Source organism: Chiloscyllium punctatum, chromosome 2, assembly GCF_047496795.1.
Source record: "Chiloscyllium punctatum isolate Juve2018m chromosome 2, sChiPun1.3, whole genome shotgun sequence".
Classification (NCBI taxonomy): domain Eukaryota; kingdom Metazoa; phylum Chordata; class Chondrichthyes; order Orectolobiformes; family Hemiscylliidae; genus Chiloscyllium; species Chiloscyllium punctatum.
The window spans coordinates 47,036,197-47,049,880 of NC_092740.1; the positions used below are offsets into that span (position 1 = coordinate 47,036,197).

At 38.2% G+C, this 13,684-nt stretch overlaps 1 protein-coding gene across 1 annotated transcript in view; it reads right to left on the bottom strand.

The window, feature by feature from the left end:
- Positions 1 to 4,556: 4,556 nt before the first annotated feature.
- The window catches only part of mccc2 (methylcrotonyl-CoA carboxylase subunit 2), a 134,217-nt gene continuing 125,089 nt past the window's right edge, over positions 4,557 to 13,684 (bottom strand). The window contains exon 17 of the mRNA XM_072581996.1: positions 4,557 to 5,680. Within this exon, the coding sequence (XP_072438097.1) occupies positions 5,563 to 5,680 (118 nt within the window). The 3' untranslated portion in view covers positions 4,557 to 5,562. The remainder of the gene's footprint in view (positions 5,681 to 13,684) is intronic.

Below are 13,684 nucleotides of genomic sequence, written 5' to 3' on the forward strand. Positions count from 1 at the left end.
AAACCTAGCACCAATGCCCTCAGTTCCCTCATTCAAATCATTCATTTTAAACATGATAGTTATGGTCCCAACACTGACCCCTATGGAATTCCATTAGTCACTTGTGCCATCCTGAAAAAGACCCCTTTATCCTTACTCTCTGCCATCTACCAGCCAATCAATCACCTATCTAGCCCCTAATATCATGGGCTCTTACCTTATTTAACAGTCTCCTGTGCGGCATCTTGTCAAAAGCCTTCTGGAAATCCAAATAGATCACATCCACTGGCTCTCCCTTCTCTTACCCACTCATTACCTCCTCAAAGAATTCAATCAGATTTGTCAGGCATGGCCTTCCCTTGTTGAAGCTATGTTGATTCAATCTTATTTTATCATGCACTTCCAAGTACTCTGCAATTTCATCCTTCATAACAGACTGTAAAGTCTTATGACCAGCCTATGGTTTCCTGTCTTCTGCCTTCCTTCCTTCTTAAACAGAGATGTTACATTCATAATTTTCCAGTCCTCTGGGATCTGCCCTGACTCCAGTGATTTACTAGTAACCGTATTTCTTGAGTGAGGCTTAAACCTGGACACTTTGGGATCAAGATGATACATTTGGCAATAATGTATGGTACCAAGTCAACCTCCAGCAACATATTTTAAAACCCAAACCAGGCACATCCACGATACTTCAGAGCATTGCTAATAGCCAGACTGCCTTATTAATAGAATCCAGACATGATGCATCATTCTATAACCAGTCGTTCACAGCATAAATTGACCATCTTTATTTCATTCCTTCATATTCATTTGAAACTGACCAAACGTAGAATCACAACACAGCCTTCAATGGAAAGCACAATTATATAGCACAAGTTCAGCCAGATATGAACTTTTAGCATCAACTTTTAAAATTCTGGTATTTTCTGACACATTCTCAAGAGAAACTTTGGATCAATACCATTTAGTATGTAGTTTTCAATTAACACTTGAAGGTAGGATTATTCCTAAATTAGAAGGTAGGTCCTTTCTGGAGACTTTAATATATAATCTAGGCTTACATTTCAGTGCGGCATTGCTGCACTGTGGAAGATGCCATCTTATAAATGAAATTTTCAACTAAAGCTATCACTGTCTTAGAAGGGTGCTAAGGGTTCCAAAGCACAATTAGAAGACTGAGAATGGAATGGCATCCCAACTTTCTGCCCAACATGTATCACAACAACCTGGTCATTAACACTGTTCATGGGAAACTATTTTGTGCAAATTGGTTGTTGTGGTATCTACATCTCAATAGTGACTACACATCAGAAATATGTCTTGCCCATTAAGCTTGTCGGGCTTTCCTGAAGCAATAAATTAAACTTCTATAATGTTAACCCACTATTTATTTCCTATTGACCTGCATTCCACCAAAGATGCTATACAAACACAAATATTAGATGAGTAGCTTTACTGTATTGCACACTGAGTGGTTTTAAGAGTCCAGCCCTTAATGCTCTCACAAATTTCAGATAGGCGTTGTGCTGGATGCCAGGATGGTGAGGGAATTTGCATGCATGCAGTGAACATTTGACAAAAATAAGCAGAACAGACAGAATAGGCAAAATAAACAATGCCAATTTCCACGGTTTGTCCCTGCTCAGTTTACCACTTAAAATCATGAACTGTGATTAGTTGTAATCATGATATGATGCTGACTTGGTGCTACACTCTCAAATTGGAGCTCAATGCTCCAGCCAGTGATATCGCTGAAACATGCACCCTAAAAACATGCCCAGCTACAGGAAGCACACTCTCATCTTCAACACTTCTTACTAGATAAAGGGATAATTAAATACTTCCAAGTTAGTTGTTGATTGACCTCTGTTGGCAGTTATAATAGAACAAGGCTAAGTGTTTTCTAGAATTATTTACAGTTACCAAAGTCTGCAGGGAATGGTGTGGCAGATGTTTGAGGACTTGGTCTTTCAGCCTGCTTCACAAAGAGCAGGGGAAGTCGTGGGGAGAGGGATGAAGGGAAGAAGAGGAGGGAAGGAGATGAAATCCATCCAGAATTTTCAGGGAGCAATTCTCCTTCATGAACCTCTTTCCAAAACCGTGTACAGAGGAACCTCAATTATCCGAATATCAGATTATCCAAAGGAGATCTCGAGGTCCCAATAGAAATGTTACATCAGACTTGTTTCCAGCAGTGTTGGATGGAGTTTGGGGGGGGTGCTCGCGCTCATGTGCAACTGCTGTCTCATCTCCCAAACAGGGAGCGGACTTAACAGAAAACTCCGAGCCCCAGAGGAAAGGCATTTAATCAATTGACTGAATAATCAATTATCCAAACAAAATGGTGCCCGCCCATCCCGTTCAGATAATCAAGGTTCCTATTGGGGTGCCCCTGGTCCTGAGCTTGCAGTACTTGGCAGAATGCATATCAAAAGTGTCAAAGTGTGAAGGAGATCGTCACCATTATAAACTTTGTGGATAGGTGGGAGGGTAAAAGAAAGGCAAATAGCCATGAGCGAAAAAAGACAGTTATAAATGCAGGTGGAAGTGATGTTAGAAAGCTTGAGTATTTCTAACATAAAGATGTACCTTCTTTGATTTAGTTATCACAAACAGTTTCAAGCATACATCCACTGGGATTTTCCTTAAACAAAGATGTACGTGGAATCCATTTGAATGAACTTACCGTACTCATTGAAAAGTATTTTCATGAAAATGCTTAACAAAGATGAAACAAAGATTTGTGCTCAATTATTAGTTTGTTTCTAATTAATTATAATTTTCCCAATCCAATGTACTCCACAATGTGTCACTAAAATGTATTTGTACCTCATCATTACAATTTAAATGATCAATGCCAGTTGAATTTCATTGGAAAGCAGATACTGTCAAATGATTTCTTGTCAGAAAATTGAATGGATAGATGAGCACAGCACCACACATGTATTCTGACACTTAGTGTGTGATACAATATACCACATTATGGAATGTGTGTCCCTGCTGTTGAACTAATAGCTCCATGGTTCATGTCCCACCCTGCTCCAGAGGTATGTAATAACATCTCTGAAGAGGTTGATTAGAAAATATCTAGAATATTACAATTAGAACTTAATTATTTCAATATTTTTCTCAAATTCCTGGGCACAAAGGAATGAAATATTAGCTATAACTGCCAGTAAACAAGATGCAAAATACTGTACACAAAATTGATGTTATTTCATTTGAACTTAGAAGAGTTACATTGGGATTTTCTGTTTCAGCATAAATTTCCAGTTTTGTCTTCTGGTGTTGAATCAGAGAAATTTATTTTTCAAACAAGTTTTGAAGATTCAAGAGTTTGGAACTATCTATCAGCTCAGAAAAAAATTAACATTTCAGGTCTGATGGCTTTCACTGAAACCTGATCACAGACTTGAAATATGAATTAAGTCTGTTTCTTTCTCTATAGACGCAGTCATCCTGCTAAATATTTTTAGCACGTTTTGTTTTTAATTCAGATTTCTATCAAGCACAATGTAATTTTGTTCTAGAATTGCCCTTTGCCTTTTTCTGAAAAACTCAGTTGAGACAGATTATAAAGACCTGGAACTAATGCTGAAAATAAATGGCTAAAATAAAATAATCTTAATGGCTTTTGAATAAAACATCAGTTTTTCAGTTTTTTGTATCTGCCTACTTTTAAATTATTCTAATATTTAATTCCTTGCACTCAAGAATATCAGAATTCTCCTCATTCTTCCTTCTAAAATGCATCAATTCACAAGAAGAATAGTGGAGCTGAATATTATTTAAATGAAAACAGATTGCAGAAAGCCGCAGAACAGAGGGATTGACTCGCAACTGTGAATCCATGAATTATAAAAAGCTAGCATCCAACTTCAGCACATAACAGGGAAGGCAAGTGGACTGTCGGCCTTTATTTCAAAGGGAGTGCTGTAAAAAAATAGGTAGGATTTGGTAAAACTCTGCAATGCACTAGCCAGACCACAGCTGGAATACTGCAAAGAGCTATGGGCCCCTTATCTAAAGAAAGATCCGCTCGCACTGGAGACCATCCAAAGAAGGTTCATTAGGTTGATACCAGGTATGAAGAAACAGTTCTATAAAGAATCGATGAGTAGGTTGGGCCAGCACTCATGGGAATTCAGAAGAATAAGAAACAAGCTTATTGAAACCTACAGGATTCTTTGAGGACTTGATAGGGCAAATGCTGATAGTTTGTTTATTCTTGTGGGAGAGTTTAGGACTAGAGCACAGAATTACGGTCACACATTTAAGACAGAGATGAAGAGGAATTTCTTCTCTCAGAGGATTGATAGTTTGTGGAATTCTTTACCACAGAGGGCTGTTGAGGCTGAGATACAAATGTTTAATCAGCAAGGGAACCAAGGGTTATGGAGAAAAGACAGGAAAGTAGAGCTGCGGATTATCATGATCTTATTAAATGGTACAGCAGATTCAATGGGCTGAGCGGCCTACTTATGTTCTTATATTTCATGGTCACACTTTTCCACAGAAAATTTCATCTGACATGTTACTTCCCATTTCACCAGTCTAAAAATATACTACTAAAATTCTCTTCATCCAATCTTTATTTCATTTCCAAATATTGTCATTCACATTTTTGTTTACGTAGTCAAAGAACAGTTGCCCTAACGGAGATTCCCGGAGAAAAGCAGTGAATAATTACTTTCAGTCTGAAAAACAGTTCAATTTCACTTTCAACTTTTTGTCCCTTAACCTTATTTTTGTTTTTTTTTATTCTTATCTTGTAAGAAAATTGTGGTTAGCATTATATAAAATATATTGTAAAACTATCTAAACAACATAAGGATACCTTGATCGGATTCATCCCAGACTCTACCTATTAACACTAGAAATATTCAGAAGCTGGTCTGTTTGCAGGAAGCAGTCATCAATAATCACCAGTTTGAATTAATGAGAAACTACCTCTTCTGACCTTTTTTAAAATGTGTATATGACAAATTCATTACAAAATTATTTTATAATCAAATTGCTGCTGTATTATAAAACTAAAGGCCAAAAAACATAAGCTAAGAGCACTAAAGGTACAGGAGTAGGTGGGGGTGAGAGACATGGCTTAATAAATTCCACTTTTAATCCTAATGCAGGTCATATCTATCTCACAAATCATGAAGACAGGTAAATTGAACAGGTAAGAACTCACACATAATCCTTTCTCACCGTTAGAACCAGGCTATTGATAGTAGAAGGATAATGAGGTCAAAAGAAAACTATCATAAGAAAATATGAAAAACACTGCAATGTAAGCAGCACACAAACCACAAAAGTATCAAGCCTCCATTAAGACTAAAACAGATTAATCTAAGTCTATCACTAACATGTGAACCCATATTTTCATATGTACTAGCATGGTTAGTCAGTTTTTGATCTGAGTTTCTCAGTTATTGAAAAATTTTATTTTTAAAAGATGGTATTGGAATTTTAAGTTTTATTTCACAAAGGTTACAGTTCATCAATTGTGTTATATTTTGATTCCATTCTCCCGTCGTCATCAGAAGTTGGGAAATACTTGTGTTGAATAAATAAATGCTTTGGTTACATCCTGAAGATGCCAAAGTTTGTCTTCATTGTGGGTGCATTGAGAGCAGCACTTAGACTTAGGCCTAATACCAGCCTTGTGTCAGCAGGGTCAATTATTCCATCATCCCACAGTCTGCAATGACAAGAAAAGAATTACAAAAAGTGTAATATAATGAATGGCAATTAAACAGGAATGAAGCCTAATCTCTAAAAATGTCAGAAAAACCAACTCAAAAATCATTTGGAGGACCTTAAGAATGTATATAATAATCAGATTAGATGCCACTGACCATTTATTGACTCGCTTACATCATCACAAAATAACATGCTTAAAAATAACAACAAGTGGCAAGGAACGCAGACCAGATGATAAAGACCTTTAGGTTTAGTTTTTACAATATGTCAGAAACACACAGAAGTTCATGTGTGTAAGTTAGCAAATATTAACCATATGTACAAACTCACAAGAGTACATGAAGAAAACAGTTTGAGGGATGAGGAGAGGGCAGGGTATTGGTACAACAACCAGGGCAGAATCTGGAAGAACCCAGGACAGGAAATCTGACAGAATAGAGTCCAGTTACCTTTTGGGAGAGGGAGTCCACAAGAAAGGAACTCATATTGTCCTTGGCTCCTTTCAGTTCATTTGGCCCTCTTTCAGAGTATTCCTGTCCATCAGTCTCCTATCCTAGCCAGACCTGCAGTCCCTTTTCTGACTCTCAAGCAGCCCAAAACACCCCATTCCATTGCTTTCCTCTTTTCAGCAGTTCCTGACTTTAAATTTATGGAATAAAGCATTTAATAGATATATGTTTCTTCACCTGCAATCAGGTGCAGTTATTAAGAAACAGTAAGCCTGATCTGTGTTATGCTTTCCGATTGGCAATTTAAAAACCGGCAATCAAACATGTTCTGTGCATCTCTAATCAGTTCAAATACAAAAAACAGTAAATATTCAGACTGGTTAGATTGCATCTGGAGCACTGTTTACAGTACTGGTCGCCCTACTCATGGAAGTTATTGAAAGCAATTAAGAGAAGGGTTACTAGAATAATACCTGCAATGAGTTGACTGCCTTGTGAGAAAAGGCTACACAGGCTTGGCCTGTATTGTCCTAATTTTAGAAGTTAGAAGTAACTTAATTGAAACTTATAAGATCCTCATGGAGACTTAATCAGATGAATGTTCAAGGGACCTGAGTTCAAATCCTGCCATAGTAGATGATGCAATTTGAATACAATTTTAAAAATCTGGAATTAAGAGTCTAATGATGACCATGAGACCATTGCTTATTACCGGAAAAGCCCATGTGGTTCATTAATGTTGTTAGAAAAGGAAACTGCCATACTTAGTTGATCTCACCTACATGTGACTCTAGACCCACAGCAATGTGGTTGATTCTCAACTATCCTTTGAGCAATTAAGGATAGGCAATAAATACTGACCTAGCCCGTGACACCCATAGCCATGAATGAACAAAAAAACAAAATGCAGCCTTTATATCAAGGGCAGTCATTCTCACCTCTGGAATAGTAAAGGTTTTGCTCAGAAAACATTATTTCTTCCCTTATAAATATCAAATTCAGAATGAGAGAGGAGAGGGGTTAGGATAAATTTTTCCAGGCAAAGAACATACAATAATGGAACATTTTGGAGTAGGAAGCAGTTAAAAGCGCTCTCTCTCTCTCTCTCTCAGCATTTCTTTGCAGATGAACATTTTTAGAAAAGCTTTACTCATTATTGGCAGACCCACTGGTAGCTGGTCAGGCCTATACATGATCAGCAAAATCTTCCACAGTAATATAAGTGAAGGCTGCAGATGCTACTGAATGCATTGGATCTATCTTTCTTGTCTTCTTCTCTATTATGTTAGTTCTTTGCTCAGTTTCAAAGGTGTCCATAACACTTTTGATGTAGCATCCCTAGGCATCATGATATATGCACTGAACTTCCTGCTGGTAATGGTCAACATGTCACACAATGGATAGTGATTGCTTGAAATATTAGTTTGGGGCCCCTTTGTTCGGGCTACCAGTGGTCAGCTCTCCATGCAACATGATCTTTGTAGGCAAATATTATCAAGCTGAGTAATGTGACCCACCTAAGGTAGCTCACTTTGCAGAAAGATGGCCTCAATACTGGTGATGTTGATAGTTTCCAAGATTTCAATGTTTATAATGCATGTCCTGCCTGCAGACCTTGAGAATAGTGTGGTGGTAGCATTGATGGGATACACCAGAACACTTACATGATTGTTGTACAAAACCCATGACTTGGTGCATCACAGAAAGGTGATCAGGCTGGTGGCTTTGTATGGCTTGTGCTGCAAGGCTGCAGTTACTTCACAATCATTCATGGGGTCAATGTTTTGAAACTTGAGAGGTCGCTGTTGTGCATTACTTGTTCATTTAGGGAAGGAGACTTTCATCTTTTCCTGATCTGGCTACATGAGACTCGAGACCCACAGCAATGTGGTGGACTCTCAATTGTCCTCTGGTCAATTAGGGATAGGCAATAAATATTGAACCTGGGTGGGCATCCAAGTTTTCCAAAGCCCATCTCTACTCACAGCATCAAATGCCTTTACAAGACCTATGGGAACGACATATAGGCCCTTGTTTCAGTCTTGGAAATTTTCTCGCCCGAGTGTAAGTACCCTATCCGAAGTGTCTGCCTAAGTAAACTAAGTAATTAAAACAAAGACTATAGCTTCCTTTAAGGTGATAACTCAGAAACATTGAAAACAGAACATGTTAGAGGGTTAACAGGAGAGAGTTCGCAAGTGGAATTAATTTGTAATTACTCTAACAAAAAACCCACAATCCATCTCTGAGCTCATCTTGGAAATGAGACAAGCTGCATTCTCTTTTGACCACATTCCCACTAAACCATAGATCCTTCCTCTCCAAGCCTTTGGCATTTGACCTGGGTCCAGGGTTCCATTTGCCCTTCATCCTGGGATTACAGTCAGGATTACAGTTGCCAGTGTAGGATTGGAGAACAATGCTGTCACTCAGTATGCAAGCAAAGGTTGGGTCCAGTTCCCAGCATCTGACTGAGGCATGGTGCTGTCAATTAGTATGTGGAGCCAGGGAATTTGTCACCTTTGGCTTTTGCCCCTTTGTTGGGTGGAGTCAGTTAGATCACATGCCTCTGCTACCATGGATTGTGGGCTGTGCTACAACAGAGCTGAGAACACGGTAAGTATGAAGGCCTTTTGTTATGCTGTAGACCTCTATGACTGGATGAGCTGCAACACATCGAACCAGCCTTTGAGCTGAGCCTGAGTTGGAGAGTTTGGCTCACTACCTCACAAAGGCCCTTCTCAACTTCCTTGCCATGACTGATGGTGAGTTCAGCAAGATGCTGAAAGGCAGCTGGATGATGGATAGCAGGCAGAGTATAAGGTGGCCTCACCAATCACTGAGTGTTTCCATTCCTATCATGGCATAGTAAACGCAAATTAATGAGTAATTTATGAGCCATCATTTTTAAAAAGTTGGAATTGTTTTTCTCAATGAAGTGTGGCTTAATACTGAAATGGGTGCGAACCAGTACCTTATATCGTTTCGTACAGTTGGTCATTTCAGAGTGTCTCCAAGCACTTTGCTTCTCTTTAACATAATGTCAGCACAAACGAGATTACAATTTCCTTTTATGAACCTCTGAAACAATCATTTCCAAAAAGAACGAAAATAGTAGAAAAAAAAACCGAATGCTTCCCAGTTGAGGAACAGTACAACACCAGAAAGATATGCATGATTTGAATAGATTTATCACAAATATGTCTAATTTGATCCATCTTCCACAAGACAGCTTCTAAAACCAGTCTACAAATCTTGAATGACAATGTTTTGGGTGACCTATATCTTGTAATGCACACAGCAAATAAACTGCCTCAAACTCTGCCATCCATTTAAAATCTAGCTGACAGCCTTATTTCATCCAAAGACCTGTTATATTAAACACATTATATTTTGTTTAATTCACTAACAAATCCTTCATACATTACTTTTCTGTTAAGGTGATTTTGAATTAGGTTTAGATTTAGAATGAAAGATTATTAATAATTATGAAGTTGGAACAATATTGACTTTATTCTAGACTGTCTACATGCTTATTATTTAAAATCATATTAATCTTTGAATACATTAAATACTGACTTAGCAGAATTAATCACATTCCTATTTATCAGTTATGCATTAAGGAATTCTGAGCAAAAGAAACATAATAGGTGAACGGATCTGAATTAATACTATTGTTCAAATTGATTTTGACAGGGAATTTTATTTGACTTGTTCTAAAGGTGGCAATTAATCTGCACTAGTCATCCACAGGCCTCCGAACAAGACTTTTCGTAGCTGCTCATTGCATTTGGCTTTCTGCACATCAATGTTAATTAAACCATACCGGACAGTAAATTTTACATAAGCTACTATAGGATCTACTAAAAAGTGTATGTGGGCACTCACATTTTTATTGGTGGGAATTTGGTAATTATGGATATTAATATAGTCAATATTCTAATCATTACAAAGTCATGTAGATGTAAATCCTTCCATCTGACTATAAGCAAGTTAAAGCCTATAAAGGAATACACTAAAATATACAAAAGGTCTGCACTCAAGAAACTGCTATAGGTTTTTTTCAAATGTCATACAACAACAGGGGATGCTCCATTATATGATTACGATTATTTTTACCTAAGCATACATAAATAGATTTTTTTGATCAAAAGATCAGTGTTAATAAAGATATTTACTTTTTCAAAAATCTATATTTGTTTCAATTTTCTAGACTATGCTTTGTGCACAAGATGCAAAATACCAGCACTGAGAAAGGAATACATTTCCATCTTGCTTATCCAGCCACAGCATTAAGCATTCCCATTTTACACTGCCATGATGACCTTTAAAGTACTCTCTATTGCACAACAACATTTCTCAACTGCAGTGTAAACATTCTTTACTGCACTAACGTGTTATTTGCAATTCGCCTAGTAATCAGCCCCATGGACTGCCTGAGTGAGATTGTCAATTTAGTACCAATTGACTCCAAATAAACAGCAGTTTCTGTGCTGTGGCCCCATACCTATCAAAATTGAAGTTAAGTGCAGAATTAATATTAGATAAGAGAGACATTGAGTAAAGAAATAGATCTGGCAATGTGGACATTATTAAAGTCCAGAAGTGAAAGGCCTCCAAATGTACTGCACCTTTTCAATTAAAATCTATTTAGGTTTTCATTTGTAAAAGCTAAATAATTTGATTGGTTTGGAGGTGCCAGTGTTGGAGTGGGGTGTACAAATCACCAGCTTTCAGAGCACTGCTCCTTCATTAGGTGGTTGTGGACACCAGCTGACAAAGGAGCAGCACTCTGAAAGCTAGTGCTTCTAAATAAACCTGTTGGACTATAACCTGGTGTTAAGTGATTTTTAACAAAATAATTTGATTGCTTTTTCAATGTTGCATATTTTATGTGATAAAGAAAATTGTCTAAAATTGTTTCATTTTAAATATTTTGTCATTTAGGAATTAAGATAGAAAATAGGAACTGGTAGATTAGAGAAAATTAAAAGGTGCAGTACATTAGGAGTCCTTTCACCTCTGGTCTTTAATGTGTTATCAAGAAAATTGAGCTACTTTAGTTTATAGCAGACCTGTCAGGAAAGTAATCAGAAAGTGTTTTCTGTCCAACTCAATACCTTCATACAAATTTCAGGATAAACACTTGAAGTTAATGCAGACAAACTCGATTATCCGGCATTCAATTGTCTGAATTTCGGATCACAAGATCCCAATGCCTGGCTAAATGGTGTTATCCGGCATTCAATTATCCGAACATTTGATTATTTGACAAAATACCCCCTGCGCGTACCGTTCGGATAATCGAGGTTCCTCTGTAGTTGGTTGAAAGAAATAAATGCATCGGAGACCTTCAATCACCAAATACTATTAAAATCAGTGGCAGCAATAATAAGTTCAAATAAAAATTAGTCACACACCACAAACTGGAAAGATATTGTCAGAAGATGATGCTTTCTTTCAAGGTTAAGGGCCAAAGTCCATCACAAAGAACAGCAACAGGATGGATTAATTAAGCAATGCTATGTGATAATAACAATCTGGGTTTGAAGATTTGTAAAGTTTCTTGCCTCAACTACCCTCCTAGGCAGTGCATTCCAGATTCCCACTACCCTCTCGTTGAAAATAAATTTCCATGAAAACCCTCTAAATCCCCTGTCTTTCACCTTAAAATTATGACGCCTTGTTAGTGACCCTTCAACTAATGGGAACAGCTGCTTTTGCCCACGCCCCCATAGTTATAGATCTCTATCAGGTCTCCTATCAACCTTCACTGTTCCAAATAAAATATTATGAGCTTATCCAGCCTCTCTTCATAGCAAAACTGCTCCATCCCAGGCAACATACTGGTGAACCTTCTCTGTAACCCCTTCAGTGCAATAACATCCCTCCTATTGAGCAGTCACCAGAACTGCACACAGTACTCCAAACTGCAGTCTAATTAAACACCTGTAGAATTCCAATACAAGATTCCTGCTCTCATAATATATGGCACAACTGACAAAGGCAGAAGTCCCATTTGCCTTCTTAACAATACTATTAATATGATCTGCAACCTTCAGGGATATGGGGATAAACACTCCAAACTCCTCCTGGTCTTGTAAGCTTTCTAATGTCCTACCATTCATTGGGTACACCTTTTGTCTTGTTACTTATTCCAAAATGTATCACTTCCCACTTTTCAGGGTTAAATTCAGGCTGCCACTAATCTGCCATCTGTATCGTCCTGTAATTTAAAATTTTCTTCCTCACTGTCAACCACCTGGCCAATCGCAGTTTCATCCACAAACTTATTTATCATCATTTCAACATTTTCTTATATATTATTTATACATATCACAAACAACAAAGTACCCAGTGGATCCCTGTGGTATCCATCTGAACATCAGCCTCCAGTCAAACAAATAGCCTTTTACACTGTTCTATATTTCTATATATTCTTTAGCAAAAGGCTGATGCAAAATGTAAAGTCATATTGAATCTGTCATGAGCTGCTAAGATGCATACAGAATAAAAACTGAAAGAACTGCAGATTCTCTAAATCAGAAAGAAAAACAGAAGTTGCTGGAAAAGCTCAGCAGGTCCGACAGCATCTGTAAAGAGAAATCAAAGTTAACATACAGGTCCAGTGACCCTTCATCAAAACTAATGTTAGCTAGAAAAATGTCAGTTTATGTACAGAAGACAGGGTTGGGGGATGGGGTAAGGGGAAAATGATAGGTAGGGATACAGCTGAAAACGAGAGAAGAACAGTTAGACAGACAAAGGAGTTGATAACAATCTGGCTGGGAGGGTGAATAGCTGTTAATAGAGGCCGTTAGTGGCTAACAATAGGTAGTGTGTCATGGCAGACTATGTGATAATGGGGAGTTCAGGCCCTAAAATTATTGAACTCTATTTCGAGTCCAGAGGGCTACAGGATCCCCAAGCAGAAAATGAGGTGTTGTTCGTCTAGCCAGTGCTGAGTTTCGCTGGAGCACTGCAGCAAGCCTGAAACGGAGACGTTGGCCACGGAACAGGGTGGTATGTTAAAGTGGCAGGCAACTTGAAGGTCAGGGTCTTTTCTGCTGGCAGAAGATAGATGCTCTGCGAAGCAGTCTCCCCATCCACGCTAGATGAAATGAGGTTAGTAACTGTTGTTGATACAATGTCCTGATGTGCCATGATGGGGTCATGATCCAGAGGAAGATAGGAGGAGGTATCTGAGAGCTGGTGCTCAGCCACTACAATGTAGAGGTCAGCATGCCAGACTTCAACACCAGCACCCTTATTGGCAAGCTCAACAGCAAAGGCAGGGTTGGATCTAAGCACACAGTGTGCATTTAGCTCGGGGGAAGATAGATTGGATTGGGTGAAGAAGGCAGAGAAACTGAAGTTATCAATGTCATGTTGACAGGGCCCTATGAACACATTGAGTGCGGGTAAAAGACCAGGGGTGGACAGACATTGTTGGAGCTATGGGGTCTGTGGGATAGGGATAAAGAATTGGCTTAGCCATAGAAGACAGAATAGTGGTGGAAAGGTGTTTTTAGATTGGAAACCCACTGTGACCA